Here is a 19,909-nt window from a genome sequence, read left to right on the forward strand (position 1 = left end):
TAGCATGCAAGATATCACACGATATCACAATATCATGCGATATATCCACCCTCCCTCTAATGCAAGGGCATTTACCCATTGGGATCGAGTGGGGTTGCCTGTGGGATGCAGGGGCACACATGGGGTAGGCGGCCAGTGTGAGGTGGGTGGCTCGTGTGAGGCAGTACCCATATTATTTGAGGCCCATGAGGGGGATTCGGCCGAGGTCCTAACCCATGAGATATGGGGCCTGGGCTATGAGATAAAGGGATTGATTCGCGATGCTCTAATAGTTCGAGCTTTTAGAGGAAGTGGTTAATTGTACTGCATCAAATTGGTATCAGAGCCAGGTTTCGTGTTCGAGACTCCTCACCGGGGGTAATTAATGCAGGGGCATTTTGACACCGAGCTTTAAGTGGGGTTGCCTGTGAGATGCAGAGCACACTCGGGGTGGGCAGCCCGTGTGAGGAGGGCCCCACCTGTGTGGGGCAGGTGGCTCGCGTGAGGCGGTACCCATGTGATTTGGGGCCCACGAGGGGGGTTCGGCTGAGGTCCTAACCCATGAAATGTGGGGCCTATGCTATGATAAAGGGATTAATTCGCCGTGCTCTAACAGTTCGAGCTTTTAGAGCAAGTGGTTAATTGTCTTGCATCACCCTCTTTATAAATTCTTAATGTATCGTGCGATATATTGAGATCGAGTGGGATATCAAAAGGGATAAAAGGAAACCAACATTGTTTTGTCTAGAAAATACTGAAAAATTCAAAAGTCTCTTTTTTTTCTCCCCCCGAAAAACAAATTCCTAGTCATGAGCGGAAGCTTCTTAGGGCTGGCTTCTAAAAGGTGCGTGCTTTTTTGTTTTAATTCATTTTTATATGTTGTAAATAGTGTTGAATGGTATGAAATTCATGATTCTTCATATTTTACATGAAAATTTATAGAGCTTCAATTTTGAGATTTGGGGGAGATGTGCTGAGTTGCGGAAAATAAGAAAAAAAATCAAAATTTTCCAAAATTTCTCAAATTAGTTGTAATCTTAGTGTCCAAACACGAAATCAAACATGTATATAACCTGATCTACATATTCTTGATAATTTGGGGATTTTTCAAAAAATTTATTTTTAACTAAAAAATGTTAAAAAAAATATTTTTCTTTTCAAAATCCACAAGTACATTTCTAATTTTCTACTTCTTTTGCTTTGAATGTGATGATTGTATGTCCATACATGTCTTCTTACATTTATAAATTTTGTGAATGGACTTTGAATATAATTGTATCAATTCAATTAGACAATGCATAGATTAGGGCCCTATACAAAGGAAACCTATTATGTACACTTGTTTTTGTGATTTTTTTTTTCAAGTGTGTATTGGTGTCTTTTATAACAACTCTGAAGTTTTACTAAAAAATTCGACCAATTTTGCAATGTTCCCCAACAACAGCAATAAATTATATGATACAACCGATATATCCTGTGCAATAACCGATATGCATCTGCATCCCAAGGATGCAATACATTATGGGATAATGATATGTAAAACATTGTAACTGACTTTATTTTAACTGTGCAGAATTTGCTGCAAACTGCCTTTAGTCATGTGAGTGGCTTCATCTACACCATTTGCATCTTTCTTGGTGTGGCAATGTGATTTTCCTGCAGCACCTTTGTATGCAACAATCTTTCTACTTTATATGATTTTGACTAGTGTTGAGATTTCACTATGGGAATGTGATATGGTACAGTTCTTTCTGCAGGAATACATTGTTGTTGTTGCTTCCGCGGTTCAAAAACCCGAAAATTCAACTTGCTCGATGTTCAGCCAGTGTGGTTGACTTGAAGACTCGACCCGACTCAACTCCATATTTAATTATTGTTAAACTGAAAATATTAAGAATGTAAATAGATATTAAAAATAGTTAAATTTAGAATAAGTAATATAAGACGCAACTCAAATCAACAACTACATAGATACCTCACTAGTTAAGTGTGTTGCTTCCTCCGTTTGAGGTTGCAGGTTCGATTCTCACTCCCCACCCTCTTTATTTTGAACTCTTAAGTTCCCACCGAGGGGTTGAGTGACTTGGCTCAAGTCATGCTAATTCATGTTGAGTTGACCAAACCATTGAGTAGACTTGACGAGGCTCTCCAAGTCTAGGCTGAGTCAGGCCTAGTACCGAGTTTCCCAGTGACTCAGCTCAAAATCTAGCAGAGTCAAGTTGAATTGGCTGAGTTTTGAGTTGAATCAGCGAGTTTTGGAACTATGGTTGTTGCTTCTGCTACTCTACACCTACCACTACTATTGCTCCTATTACTATTGTTACTTCTACAACTGTTGCTACAGGTCTCCAACCACCACTACTGCTACTACCGCAACAACTTGTACAATTGGAGAAACCGAACTTAATTTGAAGAGTAAATTCTACATGCCCTTGTTAAGATCAAGCTCTCCTCCAATGGCTAGAAATTTGATAAAACTCCCAAAATATGGACCCAAGATAATCCCAATGGCCAATTAATATTAAGCTAGAAATCACAATTCATAATCATGAAACTTTCATTCTCTTAAAGAAAATCCTAAATTTCAGTCACTCATTCAAACAATCATAGCTTGTCCTTGTTCCGCATGTATATATAACCATTGAATACAAAATTCAACATTAAGTTAAAGACTTAATGCCCACGGCTTAAAGCCTGTTGATCCAATTTAACCTCTACCTATTTCAACTCAAAATAACCCTATGGTAAATAGAGACCAACCCTCGATAGAATGTAATGGCGGAAAATGATTCATGCAATTGACCCGAATTAGTCGGGATAAGGCTTGGATGATGATGATAATGAGCAAAATAGGGAACAAATAAACAAAAATTACGAAAGGCGTGTTTGAAAGCAAGCAAAGCTCAACCCCAGTCGACTGAGACTAGGCTAATTGTGACTAACCAACAATGGCGGTGTTTGTTAAGCACCCAGACAAGGAAGGATTATCCATCGCATGTGTACATTTAATTTGGCACATGTGTGGTACTTTAAAATGGTCGCACGTGGCACATGCTAGGTGCTTGAAGATATACAATGGCACATATAGCACATGTGGGAAATTTGACGATGTATGGTGGCACATGCGACATATACAATAGATGTAAAACTTGGCAAATGTGACACAAGAAGGGCACTTGAGGGGCCATTTATTAGACAACAAATGTTCATTCCTAAACTGGCTTATCTAGTTCAAGTCCTTGTCTATGCATTTGTCACATTTGGATCTTACAAAATTCAAGAAAAACATAGACAACGTAGTCTTTGTTTATACCATTAGATATGCCTCCCTTGTTCCTACAAATGCTTGGTTCCTCTGTCCCTGTTACAATCATGCCAATATACTCTGTGTTTCACGTGCCACACAAGCCAATGCGCCGTCAATCTATCTTTAAGTGCCAAAATTTTGCGGCATTTACCCTTCAAGTGCCCTTCATGTACTGCATATGCATGTGCTACCATACATCATTACGTTTCCCACATGTGCCATCGTATGTCTTTAAGCAGCTAACTTGTGTCATTTGTACCACCATACATTTTTGAGCACAACGCATGTGCTACATATGCCAAATTATGTGTGCACATACACCAGATGCCATTTATAATCTTTCCTTATCCCAGGTGCTTGACAAACAACTAGATTAATCCATGTTAGTAGCATTGGTTAGGCAGACCCAAATAAGTTAACTAGGACAAATTTTCTTGCATTTAGATAGGCCTTGAAGGTTAATGGTGGCAATTTTTTGGCACTTGAAAGATGGGTGGTGGAACTAATAGCATAGTGGTACATGTTGCACATGTTTCACATCTGGTACATGTGCACCACAATTGACATATCGCTGTATCCTGTAACCAGGGCAAGGAGAAACCAAGCATTTATAAGAATAAGGGATGACTCTCCAATGGGAAAAACGAACACTGTGTTTTCTTTATTTTTCTTGGGTTTTATCAGGTCCACATTTGACAAACACATTGACGAGTACTTGATCCGAATAAGCCTGACCAGGGCTGAACTTTTATTTGCTACCAAACAACCTTTTTTTTTTTTTTTGAAAAGTCACAGATTATATTAATAAATGAAAAAGACTACAAAAACAGTAGGCTACTACAAAAACAGTAGGCTGCACCCCTGAGGGAGCTACACAGACTACTACATACCTAAAAACAACAAATTACAACCCTTTAATTTTTCTATGTTAACAGCCCATTCAACAACTAACAATCTAGCTCTAGCAGCAACATAATTTGCTGATTTGGATATCCCGTTAAAACATCTACTATTCCTTTCTTCCCATACTGCCCACCAGACAACAACAAGAGACGTTCTCCAAAGCATCAACTTATTCTTTTCCAATGAAATATCATGCCATGCCTTTAAAAAGCTTCCTGCCGACATAGGGGCTGTCCAAGCCATTTCAAAACGATAGAGAATATCCGTCCAGATATGACTGATGAAGGGGCAGTGAATAAATAAATGATTCACTGATTCCTCATTAATCATACAACATAGGCAGACGTTAGTGAGAATCATCCCTCTTTTTCTTAAATTGTCTATCGTAAGCACTCTATTCTTGCCCACCAACCAAGTAAACCCTACAATCTTTGGAGGACCTTTGTACTTCCATATCTTGTTGGTGTAGATCTCTTCTTCCTTATCTGCTCCTTTGTCAATGCACCTGTAAAACGATTTCACCGAGAACTTTCCTGATTTGTGTTTGTTCCAAACTACCTTATCGTCGCTTTCCGAATCTATCTTGACCTCTTAAATACATTTTAACAGAGCCACATACTCTTCGGCCTCATTGTCACGAAGATTCCTTCTGCACTCCACATTCCACACCACACCCCCAATCATAGAAGAACTAGCTGCTACTGAACTGTTCTGATTAGCAACAATGCGGTATATACGCGGAAACTTCACTTTTAAAGTTCCAACCCCTGCCCATGAAATCTGACCAAAAGCTGAGTCTATCTCCTCTCCCTACTGCAAAACCGATTTCTTTCAAAACTTCCTCTTTAATGGTTAGCACCCCTTTCCATACCGCTGAAGTTGTGAAAATGGACGATGATTTGGTCCACCAACCCCCTTTTGAATACCCATACTTGTGCTTAATTGAGGAATTCCACAAATTACCATCCTCAAATCCCAACCTCCAAATCCACTTTCCTAGAAGAGCCCTATTCATCGTTTTAAGATCTTTAATTCTGGCCCCTCCATCTTGAACATGCTTACAAACCTCTTTCCAATTCAGAAGATGATATTTCTTTTTGTCTTCTTTTCCATGTCATAAGAAGTTTCTCCTTAGCTTCTCTAGTTTTTCTAAGATCACGCCCGGGCAAGAAAACAGAGACATAAAATAAAGAGGAAGATTCGAGAGGGCTGCCTTTATAAGAGTGATTCTTCCACCTAGAGAAAGAAATCTGTATTTCCATCTAGCTAGATATGCGTCAAATCTGGAGATAACCTTATCCCACATATGTAGCGGAGGTTTTCAAAAGCAAAGCGGAAGGCCCACGAATGTAGTCAGAAGGGAATCCACTGCACAGTCAAACAAATCAGCAAATTTCAATATCTCTTCTCCCTCCATGTTAATGCCAAACATCTTTGATTTAGCCATGTTCACTTTGAGACCCGAAACCACCTCAAAGCACTGAATAATCGTTCGAAGGTTGATAACTTTTTCTTCCTCTGCTTTGCTAAACAGGTGTATGTCGTTGGCAAACTGCACACGCAAGATCAACCTATCCATACCTTCAACGATAATACCGCTAATGATGCCTTTTTCCTGGCCTTTATCCAACATTTTCGAAAGAGCTTCCGCCACTATCAAAAACAGGAATGGGGATAGCAGGTCCCCCTGCCTCAGTCCCCTAGTGCTCTTGAAGAAGCCTTTAGGGGAGTCATTAATAAGAATTGAAAAGAAAGCAGAACCCATGCATTCCCCCATCCACTTCCTCCACCTATCTCCAAAACCCATCTGTTGGAGCATGCACTGTAAGAAAACCCAATCTACATGGTCATATGCCTTTTCGATGTCCAATTTACATAGGATACCTTTTTGCTTTGATCTCTTACTCGAGTCCAAACATTCTAAAGCAATTAGAGAGCTATCAATAATCTGTCTTCCCGGGATGAATGCACTTTGATCATCTGAAATGATCTTCCCTAAAACCCCCTTCAACCGCGATGCTAGAACTTTCGCTAGAATTTTATAGGGGCTGCCAATTAAACTAATGGGTCTAAAATCTTTTGACGATTCTGCACCTGAGATCTTTGGAATTAGAGTGATGAAGGAAGCGCCCAACTCTTTCGATAAACGACTTCTATCTGAAAATTCTAACATATAGTCCATGATGTCTCCCTTTAGAATTTCCCCAAAAAAAATTTGGGAAAACGCTATCGGAAAGCCGTCTGGCTGAGGGACCTTTTCACCTCCAAGATCTTCTATAGCCCCTTTCACTTCTTCTATAGTTATTGGAGATTCCAGCCTTATAGCTTCTTCTTCAGAAATTCTGTCGAACTGCAAAAGATCTAGACATGGTCTCTTCCAATCTTCACCCCTAAGAAGGTCGCTGAAATATCGGATGGCCTCTTCAGTTATAATTTGCCGGTCATCAGTTGGCTGCCCATTCACTATCAAGCTGCTAATTTTATTCCTCCTTGCTCTCGCACTAGCTATAGAGTGAAAAAAATGAGTGTTTTTGTCACCTTCTTTGATCCACCTAGCTCTTGATTTTTGCCTCCATGATATTTCATCCTCCAATACTCTGGCAGAATACTTTTGGATAAGCTGCATTTTTTTAATCGACTTATCGACAGTCAGCTGGCCTATTTCCCCTTCCTTATCCATAGCTAGAATATCAGATAAGATCTCCTCTGTCTCGATTTCCCTTTCTCGAAGCACGGTATTTTTCCATTCTTTAATCTTTAACTTTAGAAGCTTCAACTTTCGACAAAGCCTATACCAAACAACCTTAAATAAGAGTTCCTTCCCTTGGAGTCTCTATATTCACAAACATATGACTTGGGAGGTATTCTACAACTTGTAAACCAGCAAATACTCTTTATGGTTATGTATGGGCCCATTGGCATGTACAATTGGACTTGTGGGCCCTCACAAGTCAATCAGTCCTTGATTTTTAACCATCCAATTGGTGATATGGCCTCACAGGTTAACGAACCACTAAATGAGTCCTTTGCGGCCATTGAATTGGATAAATGGATCACACAATCCAATTAGACCATTGATTTGGCCCAAAATACCCAACAAGACCTTTTATTTGATAAAGATAGTTGATCAGGTCAATATGAACCCTTAATGTGGTCCAAATCTTAAATTTGGATGGTCTTGATATTTAAAATGAACTAACATATGGGCCTGATCTACAATTTAAACCCTCATGTGAGACAAATTTCCAATAGGATCTAACAAAATTTCAGTCAGTAAGCAAGGAGGTTCAATCTATGTCCGGGCCAAATGATCAAATGGGTAGGATCCACCAGTTCCCCCTAGCTTGGAGAAAAATAATCCTCGAGTTTAGAATCATAGTTGGTCATCACCTTTGTATTGCATTTTCTGCTTCACCAGCAGTTGATGATGTTATCTTATGTGTCAGATCAACTTGAACATCATCAAGCTCCAGAATGGTAGGGCGCTGTCATCTTTTCCACTTGACAAGTCAAGATCTTCAATCCCTCACATTTCCCGATGGACTGTCAAACTATGCATTGTGATTGCTGTTGGGATGCGTCCATCCCAATTTTGAGATACTCTTGAAGACCTACCACTTGGCCCACTCCTCCCAAATACTATTATTGAAAGGCTCTAAGACTGGCGCCTAATAAATGATTCCAATTTTTCGTCTTATGGAAGACTATCTCAGTCGAGCTCGAATGATTCTTGAACAATCTATTATTCCTTTCTTTCAAAATGGACCATAAAGAATACCACCATGGGATCTTTCATCTTTTGCCCCTCATGTCTCCAAACTAGGTAAGAAGGAAATCTTCAATAGATGTCGGGGAGGTCTAGCATACACCAAATGAAGCCCATATTCTCCACCAAACCTTGAAGGCAAATAGGCAATGGATAAGAAGGTGATCCACTAATTCAGCTGCCCCAAGACATGAAATGCAACCAGTTTTTATAATCATGTTTTTTTGTGCAATTGATCACTGGTCAAGATTCATCCTTTACCATAAGCCAACCAAACATAGCTACTCTAGTAGGGACTGGCATCTTCCAAATGAAAGTTGAACTACCTTTCAGGAGCTCACCAACATGGTGTTCTGTAACAATAACGATGGTTGTGACAGCCACCGCCACTACCGTTACAATACGGGTCATAACAGCTGTTAGTCTTTAAAAAAATAAAAACCTATGTCGGCCTCACAATGGACCATTATAGGGCCATAACAGCCATACGGGTCTTTTTTCCATAATAATTATTACGATCATTACGACCCCGTAATGTGTAACAGTTGTCGTTGTTACCATTACGTGACAGCCGTTACAAAGTACCTTGCTCACCACACAAATGAGATGATAAATGGACTTCACGGAAAGCTTCCCGTGCAATCTAATTTTTAACACCATCCCCTTCCAATGAGTTTAGATTCACATTCTTAAACCGATCCTGAAAATGCACAAAGTCTTTGATTCTACATCTAATACAGAAATGAGGGAACCAAGAAGAAGTGCCTCCCTCAACAATGAAAGATTGTGAAGTGCTTGCTCCATGGACAATCGGCACTTGGCAAAGGTTTGGGAATTTGTCAAAGGCCAATTCCACATCATGCATCTTCCTAGAACCTAACACGAGTGCCATTGCCCACGCTAAAAGAGGTTCCTTGGGAGAAAAACTCAATGCTCTTCATGACTCCTTTCCAAATACCCAAAGCCCAATATAATGATGCATGCGACATAGCCCACCCTCCCTCTTGGCAGCTATATTTACTAGCTGCTGTGTCAGTCCAAATGCTGCCCTCCTCTTAACCCGAACCTTGATAGCCATTCACTTAGTAATAAGATATTCATAGCTCTCAAATCTCTAATACCAAGCCCCCCTTCCTCCTGATGAGATGGAAATTATGCATTTCTTCCGTTCTGCTCCAAAGAATATCCAATTTATATCTTGTCAATGTGGTTGATAACACTTACTAGGCACCCAAAGAGAGACATGAAGTAGATCACAAGTTTGATAGGGCCGCCTGATGAGAGTAATGTGGCCACCCAACGAAAGATATTTTCCTTTCCAAGCTAATAACTTTCCTTCTACTCTATCATTCACTGCATCTCAAAGCCTCTTGGCAGATTTATTGATACACAATAACAACCTAACTGGCCAGAGAGCCTACCTTGCACCCTATCACATCCACTAGCTATTGAATTCCCTCATTCTATAAACGAATGCCAAAGAACTCTCACCAAATTGATTTTCTGACCGGAGGAGGGAAATGGTGAGGTGCTTGAAGTTGTATGGTGAGTTGCTTGAAGTTGTACAGTGGCACAAGACACGCATTGGCACATTTGACATCTGGGCACTAAAGCTAGATGATAGCACTTGTTCACATTGGCACCATTGGCACATGGCATATTTGGAGGATTGAAGATGGACAATGGCACATGTGGCACAATGGTGCATGGAGGGCACAAGTAAGATGAATTGTGGTACATGGGGCACAATAGCACATGGGGCGCAAGAGAAGATGAATGGTGATATGCGTCACATTAGCACAATGGGGGCTTTTTACACGTGGGGCACAAGATAAGATGAATGGTGGTACATGCGGGGCATGACCGAAGATGGACAATGTCTCATTTGGCACAATGTGGCACATGTGAAGTGATTGAACATGGATGGTGGTGCATTTGGGCTTTAACCCTTGAGAAACCCATTTTCCTTCCACCATGGGAAAATACATTTCTTAGGGATGGAGGTGAGAAAATAAATTTATTTATTTTTCAACAAAGATAGAAAGTGGGAAATGGTGTTTCTCACAATTTCCCACAAAGAAAGGCTTAACAAATGATGGAAACTAAGTTTCATCAGAAACATTATTCCCTTTCTCTTGCTTTCCATGAATCCAAACAGGCCCTAAAGGAGAGGCATATGAATTCACGAAGAAAACAAGCTCTTGGTTCTCAATATTTCACACTTGTGAACCATTATCACTCATTTCTCTATTTCCTTGTCATGGCTAGGATTTAGAGTCATCCAAGAATTTATCACTTGGGATTTGAATTTTCAGCAAACACTTTAAAAGGGAAATTACAAATAGTATTTTACTAATTTTTAAAATCAATAAATAGTCCATATTGTTAAATCCATTCTTTGAGAACCAAAACCAGGGACCAGACTTTCAAGACTCACTGGTTTGTGCTGAGCAGACTACATTTCACTCGAATGAATGAGTGACCAAGTTCAGTCAACTTAGGGCCCGTTTGGATGCACCCTCAAAAGGGGATTTTGACGCCTAAACACATTTTGAGCAAATCCCTTTTCAAGATGTGCATTTGGATGCACTTTTGCAACCCACCTTTGATTCCCCGCTCGACAAAATAGTCACTAAAAAGCCTACTACTCAACAAAAACCAATCAATCAGGCTTTTTGGCAATTCAATGTAATGGCTTTTGTGGAAACTCCCTTTTGCAGACATCATGTACAAACTCCAAACAGGCCCCTAGGTGAGTCCTGGTTGACTCCCTAGTTTTCGAACACTTTAGATCAAATTATATTTCAGTGACCAGCAAATCTTTTAATGAAACCAATGAAGAGACGAATGTGTCCTCTATAGGTAACCAATTATCAAATTAAGCAACACAGTTTGAAACTTACAGATGGTGCAGCTACTATTTTACTCGCCGAAACAGAGAGAGATGTTACTCCCCAACTGTAATTTTGGTTTCCTTGTGCTTCAACTCTGCATAAGCCCAGGAATTCACGTAGCCCAGACTCAAATAGTTTCAGAGCATCTTCTTGAACTTTTGCAGTCCCATACCTTAATGGGCACGACTTGGAAGGGAACTTCTTGTGTGGATCAAAGTCATTAGACTGCAGGATTACACAGTCAACATAAAAATAAACTACAATATTATCTTGATCGATTTCAAAAACATAAAGACAGATGTTTACTGGCACCAAATGTTAGTGACACCAATTCTGATTCTGATCCAGAACCAATGTCACCAACGTGTGGTGCCACTGCCAGTAAGGTGGAGACACTATGAAGATGACCTGGCACAAAAGAAGACCAGTCCTCTTCAAGTGGGCCACATGTATATACTGAGCTGAACTGTTAGCAAGTTTTTTATATTAAACTGTCCATTCCTTTTGTACAGATGCCTGAAGGGTGACCAACTGACTATAATGATTTTATTTTATTTTTCGTACCGGGTCATCACCTTATGTATGGATCAGATGCCCGCACACAAGGTAGGTTGGTTCCTGTGCTGCATGCAATGGTTCCTGTAGAGGGTGAGTGATGGGCTAGCAAAATTCAAAGTGACATACCTTGTATCCCCTAGCATGCAGGGTCAGTGTGTGCGCGACACGCTTGTTTTGGTCCAAGTCTGACTGGATACGTTCACTCAGTTCTTCACAGAGCTCATTAAGCCAGTGTTCAACCTAGATGAAGAGCACACAGAGACTTGTGGAAAAAATAACAAATGAATACTTCAATGCAGTGAAAAGGAATCATTTTCAAAGACTTGAGCATCAGAGATTCAGAGTATGCCATTGCAGTGTTCTATCTATCAATGGTATCAGCCAATATCTCGGTCTCGCAAGGTCAGCAATATGAAACCTTGCAGGAATGCAAAAACAATACAATATATGTTGACCTATCATGATATTCAGTCTCTACAGATATAGCAGCAAGCCCCATGTTACAAAAGTTCACTGAATTGATGGACACTCGCAATGTTTCTCAAGCACTGACCGCTAATAGAGCAAATCATTGGAAAAATACAAATAAATCCACAATATTTTAAAAGTTTTTCCTCCCTTTTTTGGGGGGTTTTATAGGAAAGTTTTAACAACTCCACATTAGTTGTTTCACATCAAAATAAAAATTTAGTGGAGAAATTGCGATCAGAGAGAGATTTCGAGCTGGAGCCCCAAAGGTAAGAAGAAGAATGATTTTGTTGTTTCATTTCTTTTTCAATAGATTAGCAAGAAAACAAGTTGAGGATGCGGGAGTATTGAAGAACAGACATTGTGAAAGTGCTCTTATCCCTCAGATCGTAGATGAAATTTGTCCACTTTACACTTAAAAGGAGCTGTGTTCATTACTGGACCAAGTAAACAGACCAACTCTGAGAATGAATATCAAGGAATTCATTTCTGTTAATAAACTCAGAAAAAGAAGCATGGCCCCCATCTGGACAAAATCTTCTCAAGCTCAGCCCACAAGATATCTCTCAATCTCAGGTGATGATCATTAGGGCCTTGGAATTACAAATTGCCAGTGAAAACTGTCAGATTTTGAAACACACCTGTGAGACAACAAGAATGGCCTTTGCATTCCTCAAGAACATTGATTAATCCTCATCCATTAGTCAAGAGGAAGAATGGCCTTTGCATTCCTCAAGAACATTGATTAATCCTCATCCCATAGTCAGAGGATACAACTAAAATGAACCTACCATCGCAATAAAGCTCCTTCAACTACCCCAGCATCCAGAGCTCCATTTCTCAAGGATCGCCTCTGCTTTAGTTTCCTAAATCATGACAACATAATTTTCATTCTGCCCCCAATGTTCTTGATAGCAAGCCCATGCTCCACAGCCCCCATTTCCATAACATTCAATGATAGCATTCTCAAAGGGAAACTAAAACTAATACCCGACACCTCTATGTGTAGGTATCAGTCCTCTATCACCCTGAAATGCTCCTCTTGGCATGATTGACTGAATAGACGAGATTCCAAACTTCCCTCTCCATGCATGATTTAAGAGAAACTGGGCCAAAAGAGGCGTCCTCTGTCTCCGAATCTTATTGGTCGCATCACGGATTTTAGGAATACTACCCATCCTCTATAATAGACCATAAAATTTATGACCGACATCGTCGTCGGTCCAATCCAACTGTCACACATGACGGTGGAGCCGTACATCTCCCATGACAGCCTATGGTGAGTCCACATATTTCTCCATCGCTGCATGTTCTTCATCTAAATGCCTACCAATTATCTCAAAGGGCATGGACGGTTGCACACCCTCACTCCCACGTTGCACCTTAGTTATCATATTCTTGAAGTGCAGGCCCGCTGCTGCATTCGTAAGGATTTAATTGTATATAAAAAAACTCCGCAATAAACTTCCCAACATTCCCCCCCCCCCCCCCCCGGGCACATTCTCATGTCCATTTCTCCTTGGCTACATCTAATTCCAGCACTTCTGGGAGGCCTTAGTCAGCTCCAACCAGGAACTTCTGCCTGTCAGCTCATTTCTTGCAGCTGACTTCAGTTTCTTCTTCATTTGTCTTCCTCAGTTTTTTGTTTTCTTCTTTCCATATGATAGGTGTGGCCTGTTTCTCTATGGGGCCCATCCGAATCTCCAACATGTACATTTTCCTTTATTAATATATAGCTGGTGAATCCCACTTAAAAAAAAAAAAAAAAAATCACAGCTGAATGAAGGTAAATTTTTTTAAAATTTTTTTTTAAGTGGATCATAATATAGGAAACAGTGGTAATCGACCATTATAAACTTTTCATGGACCACAGAAGCTTTAGATCAAGCTGATATTTGTGTGGTCTCTTCATCCAGGTATTCGTGACGTTACCTGGCAAATAAAAATTCTGGTGGACCCCATGAAGTTTTACTTCTTTTTTTTTTTTTTTTGGGGGGGGGGGGGGGGGGGTCAATCACTACTGTTAACTGTATTATGGTCCAGCTAAGACTTGAACCTGCTTCATTTTTGGGATCATGCCCGAAAATGAGCTTTCAAAATGGATGAACAGTGTGGATATAACGCACATACATTACAATGGGCCCCATAGTTAGGGATCGACCAAAACAGGGACGCAGATTGCCTACTCACAGTGCGCACCCCACTATGATGTATGTGTCCCATCCATGCCATCTATCCATTTCTCTAGACTATTTTATGGCATGAGCCCAAAAATGAGGCAGATCCAAATCTCATATGGACCACACCACAGGAAAGAGTGGTGATTGAACACTCGCCATTAAAAACTTCTTAGGGCCACGAGTTTTGGATTAAGTTGATATTTGTGTTTTTTGTTCATCTAGGTGTGCGTGATATAATCAACAGGTTGGATGACAAATAAACATTACAGTGAGCCCTAGGAAGTTTTTAATGGAGGGAATTCAATCGCTACAGTTTTCTTGTGACTCGATATTTGGATCTCCCTCATATTTGAGCTCATGCTCTATACTGATCTGGAAAAATAGATGGACGGCTTGGATAAAACATATATATATATATATATATATGTATGTATATCTACAGGTCCACATAGCACTCTCAGTAGCCACCTCGCTGTCAGTACGCAATTAGTGTCCCAGAACAAGAGTTGAGAACCTAGATGGGGTCCACTGTGATGTTTTTTATGAATCCAACCCGTCATTAGTTTGGCCCAATCATTTTAGGACATGCGGCCAAAACTGAGCTGAATCTAAGAGCCAAGTGGGCCACACAAGAGGAAACGGTGTGGATTAAGCAACTACCGTTGAGCCCATTCGTATGGCCACAAAAGTTTTGTATCAAACACTGGGGATCTTCTTAGGGTTTGGTATCGCATTATAAAATGAGATGGAAAAACAAATGGACAGCATGGATATTAAAATAATAATAATAAATAAAATAAAATAAAATACATCAAGATGGGCCCCGCACAGTTAGGGACCTTAGGGTAACACCCACTAAGTTGTTCCCGAGGTAGCAGCTAATCCGCTCTTAGTTCAAACGGAAGAGCGATGTGAGTGGGACCCTGACAGTGGGCCTCACCATGATGTATGTGTTGTATCCACACCATCCATCCATTTGGAGGGATCATTTTAGGGCATCGGCCAAAGAATGAGGCCGATCCAAAGCTCAAGTGGACCCCACCACAAAAAACAACGGGGGCAGTGATACCCATCGTTGAAATTTGAAATGTTCCTAGGGACCATCATAATGTTTATTTGTGATCCAACCTATTCATAAGTCTAGGAAAATATGGACTATGGGAAAACACAAATATTAGCGTGATCAAAAACTTCTGTGGCCCCCAAGAAGTTTTGCTATGATAAACATTCAATCCCCACTATTTTCTGTGATGGGGTCCACTTGAGCTTTCGATCTACCTCATTCTGTCTCATGACCTAAATGGATATGTACAAACGTATGGACGAAATGGATAATACACACACACACACACACACACACACACACACATCGAGGTGAGCCCCACCATAAGGGCTACACTGTCTTAAATACACTGGAGATGCACCGAATCCACTCCTTAGATAAGGAGAGTCGACAAAACCTCCCCAAACTCGTCTTCTTCTCCACAGGCTCCAAAGGTTGTGCGATTTTGAATCCATTTAGAAATCCCCTAAAATCTCGCCCGAATTACATCATTCTTCCAAATCCCCACCAAAATCCCCAAAACCTCAGTAAGAATTCATCTTTTTTTAGAGAATTTCTATCGGTAAGAAAAAAAAAAAAATTTTAAAGGGTTTTAAGGTTTTCTTACCTAATCTGGCGTGCTTGATGTTTGGCCCACCAAATCCGGTCGAAGGCAACTGCCTAATGTAAATCTTCATGTAAGAGAGATCTTTTAATATAATTTTTAATATTTTTTTCGAATTTGTGGGGGTAGTAGAGAGGATTTTGCCTCATATCGCCGAAAACGATGCCTGCTTTATTGATAACAGGGTAAGGTGGCTACAAAAACATTCCGTCGTAGTGGCTATAGAAGATATCGTCGATATCGATAGAGATCGACGATATTGTGTATAAAATCATTGAAAAATTCAAGATAAATTGCGATATATCATCAAAATCGCCGATATTTTGCGATATCGTGCGATATCATGCACAATACAAAGAATACCCTTTTTTTTTCATTTCCGAGTGAAGTCTAAGGAGTTTCGTATTGCTGGCCAACAATAACGATAATATCGGCCAATAGTATGGAAATTACGAACACTGATAGCAAGGACAAGGCTTCAATATTACTCTACACATGTAGTGCTGACAAGCCCGACAAGCACAAAGAGGTGCCCAAATAAGGATCATCAAAAGAGATGGTAGAAGTTGTCCTAAGCTTATGTGGACGAAAAGAGCAGTAGAAATCAACATTTCAGCCTCTGTAGAGTTGAGCTTGGATGATCTAATAAATGAATAGGACGAAAGAGGAGAAAACAAGAGGGGAGAGAGGGAGAGAGGGAGAGAGAGGGTTTTAAAGAAAAGGGGTTCCATGTGTTAGATGCCCTAACAGGCTAACACACTCTTTTATTATATGTTATAACACAAAAGAATACTCCTTGGCAGAATAGAACATTGTGCACATGCACACACCAAAAAACAAATACACACAAACAATGTTTTAAATATCAACGATATCGACCGATATATCCCACGATATATCTTGTATCCCACCTGTGCGATATTAAACGCACAAGTAGTGTTCATATATCCCACATGTTCAATCCGATGAACATTTTCAATTTTCGATCCCTTTTTTGTTGAAATTATTTTAAATCAGTGTCAAATGGTTACAAATCCATTGATTCTTCATGTTTTGCATGAAAAATCATGGAGTTTGAGCTTTGATTTCAATATCCATAGGTTCTTCCTATTCTCCATATTTTTTTTCAAAATTATTCTTCAACTAGCTGTCAATTGAGACTAATTTTAAAATATTTGATGAAATGATCATCGCATACACTCTAATTTCGAAATTTGAATGTAGGTGGTCCAATTTGGGAAATTTTGGGGAAAATTCGAAAATTTTCCAATTTCTCCCAAATTGCTTACAATTTTGCACTCCAAAATGAAATCAAGCACCTATGAGGACTGATCTACTGATTTGTTAAGTCCTTGTCAATTTTAAAACATTAAAAAAAAAAAAAAAAAAAAAAAAAAAAATCGTTTTTAAATTAAAAAATAATTCCTTCAAATAGCTATCAATTGAGACTAATTTTGGAGTATTTAGGATTGTTTAATGAAATGATCGTCATCTAGAATCGTCATATATACTCTAGATGTTATCCATTCAATTTGAATATTGTTGCATAGTTCAGTCAGAAAGCACATAGCTTAGGACCCTATATGAGGGAAACCTATTATGTGTAGAGCTGAAACTCGGGTGGGTTGGGTTGGTACTCAACCCTAGCCCAACCCAAGGTTCCTATACCTCAACCCTAACCTAACCCAACCCAACCTCGAGTTGGGAATTCTGAACCCAAGCCTAACCCAAGCGGGCTCGGTCAGGTTGGCCGGGTTGGTCGGGTAGATATATGCTAATATTTTCATTTTACATTAGTCTATTATATTGTCAACACACGTCTTATTTTTTATACCTATAATTTCATTAATTATATATGTAGTTATTTATCGTAAAGAAGTTCATTTTTTCTAAACAAACAAGCTAAAATATAGGACAACTACTCCTTTAAAAGTCGTATTGTGTATCAAGCAATCTATTTGGGAGAGAGAAATCAGGTGTATCTTGTTAGCCTGAGTCATCGAAAATGACATGGACCAATGAAACCCGACAGTATTGGAATTTCATGTGCCTTCAACACAGATGATCCGCACTCAATTATAATTAATTTATAAGGAATTTATATATTGATCGGGTTCAGGTTAGGCCGGGCAAACTGAGACCTCAACTCGAGCCTAACCCAAGTTTTATCGGGTTGGTGTTTGTATGGCCCAAGCCCGAGCCCAAACCCGATACAACCTGCCCAAGCCCAACCCAATGTCAGGTTGGCCACGGGTTGGTCGGGTTGAACCCGCCTAACTTTCAGCCCTAATTATGTGCACTTCTTTTTTAAGATGTTATGATTTAAAAGTGTATTAAAGTCTTTTTTAACAATCCCTGAAGTTTCATTGAAAAATTCAACCAATTTCCTAATGTTTCCCCATGTTTCCCAAAAAGTGCGATAAATTACCCGATACAAACGATATATCCTGTGCAATAACCGATACATATTTGTATCCCAAGGGTGCAATACTTAACACGATACAGATATTTCGAACACTGCATACAAAATACCTACCCTCTATACTCCTCCCTCAAGTTGGAGCATAGATGTTGATCATGCCCAACTTGCCAGTGATATAATGAAGAGCATCCCGACTAAGAGAATTAGTGAGAATATTGACTAACTACTCACCAGAACAAACGGAAGGGGTTGCAATCTCCTTGTTGGTGACTTTTTCCCGAATAACATGGCAATCAATCTCAATGTACTTCATGCGCTCATGAAACACCGGATTGCTGGCAATGTGAATGGCAGTTGATTGTCACAACACAATAAAATGGGACCTAAAGGGGAATAACCAAGTTTCTGCAATAGGATGCGAAGCCAAACTAGTTCACATGTTGCATGGACCATTGCTTTATACTCAGCTTCAGCAGAAGATTGCGCCATGACAGTCTGCTTCTTACTCTTCCAGATGACAAAATTTATACCAAGAAATATACATACCCTGATTTCGACTGTTTGTCATGCAAACTATTAGCATAATCAGCATCAGAGTAACCGAAAAGCCAGAGATGACCATACGGTTGAAATAGTAAACCTTTACCGAGGGGCTTGCATGAATTGACTAACAATGCCCACAACATAAGACAGGTCTGACCAAGTAATAGTTAAATAGATAAGTTGGCCAACCAACTAGAGATACATCCCAGGATCTGAGACGAGGTCATTGTCATCAGGGGTGATTTTCTAGGTAGTATCCATTGGCATGGTAGCAGACTTGCATCCTACCAACTTGGTCTCAGAAAGAAAATGAAAAGCATATTTTCTTTAATAGAGCGCAACTCCAGACTTTGATCGAGCAACTTCAATTCCCAGAAAATACCAAAAGTCCCAAGGTCTTTGATCTCAAACCGACTCTTGAGGAAAGACTTGAGGACCACCATGCCTTCCATATCATTGTCGGATAACACAATGTTATCAACATGGGCAATGAGCACCATAATCCCTGTGGGCCACTGACAAATGAAAGAGAGCGCGTGGCTTCCAGCAAATCCAAAATTGATGAGAGTATGACTAAATTTATCAAACCAGGCATGTGGAGATTGTTTGAGGCCATAAATAGACTTCTTCAATTGACACACAAGTGAAGTATTTGACAGCGTAAAACCCAAAGGCTGATGAATATAAACTTTCTTGGCGTGGCCACCGTATAAGAAAGCATTCTTTACATTCAGTTGGAAGAGAGGCCAAGACAAATTTACAACCAGAGAAATAACCACCCAAACAGAGTTGAGTTTGGCCTTAGGACAGAACGTCTCAAAGTAATCCACACTATAGGTTTGAGTATAATCCTTGGCGACCAACCATGCCTTATAGTGGTCAAGTGAACCATCTAAAAGATACCTAATGGTATAAATCCATTGGCATCCAACAATCTACCTAATGGTATAGTAGAGGAACTAGCTCCCAGGTATTGTTCTTCTCAAGTGCTTGCAGTTCTTCCATCATAGCCTAAGTCCAGTCCAGTCAAATTATGAGGGACAAGCGATGAGGATATGAAAGCTGTAAAAGACTAGGAGGGTGAAAGATGTTGATAGGAAACAAAACTACTAATGGGATGTTTTCTACAGGAGTAAGAAGATTTTCGCAAGGCAATAAGAAGATCATCATGAGACGGAGGGTGAGAGATAGTACCTAAGCCACCAGCAGAAGCGGATGCAAT

General features: G+C 39.9%; 1 protein-coding gene across 5 annotated transcripts in view; it reads right to left on the reverse strand.

Moving 5' to 3' along the window:
• LOC131221102 (DNA polymerase eta) overlaps window positions 1-19,909 on the reverse strand; it is a 55,100-nt gene that overhangs the window by 3,609 nt on the left and 31,582 nt on the right. For 3 of the 5 annotated variants that reach the window (XM_058216213.1, XM_058216214.1, XM_058216217.1), the window contains exons 9-10: window positions 11,534-11,647; window positions 10,859-11,074 (exon numbers count right to left, since the gene is read on the reverse strand). The exons of 1 other annotated variant lie outside the window; for it this stretch is intronic. In XM_058216213.1, the coding sequence (XP_058072196.1) occupies window positions 10,859-11,074; window positions 11,534-11,647 (330 nt within the window). The remainder of the gene's footprint in view (window positions 1-10,858; window positions 11,075-11,533; window positions 11,648-19,909) is intronic. One more of the 5 variants, XM_058216215.1, reaches the window with a different exon arrangement.

Source organism: Magnolia sinica, chromosome 12 (genome assembly GCF_029962835.1).
Source record: "Magnolia sinica isolate HGM2019 chromosome 12, MsV1, whole genome shotgun sequence".
NCBI classification, from domain to species: domain Eukaryota; kingdom Viridiplantae; phylum Streptophyta; class Magnoliopsida; order Magnoliales; family Magnoliaceae; genus Magnolia; species Magnolia sinica.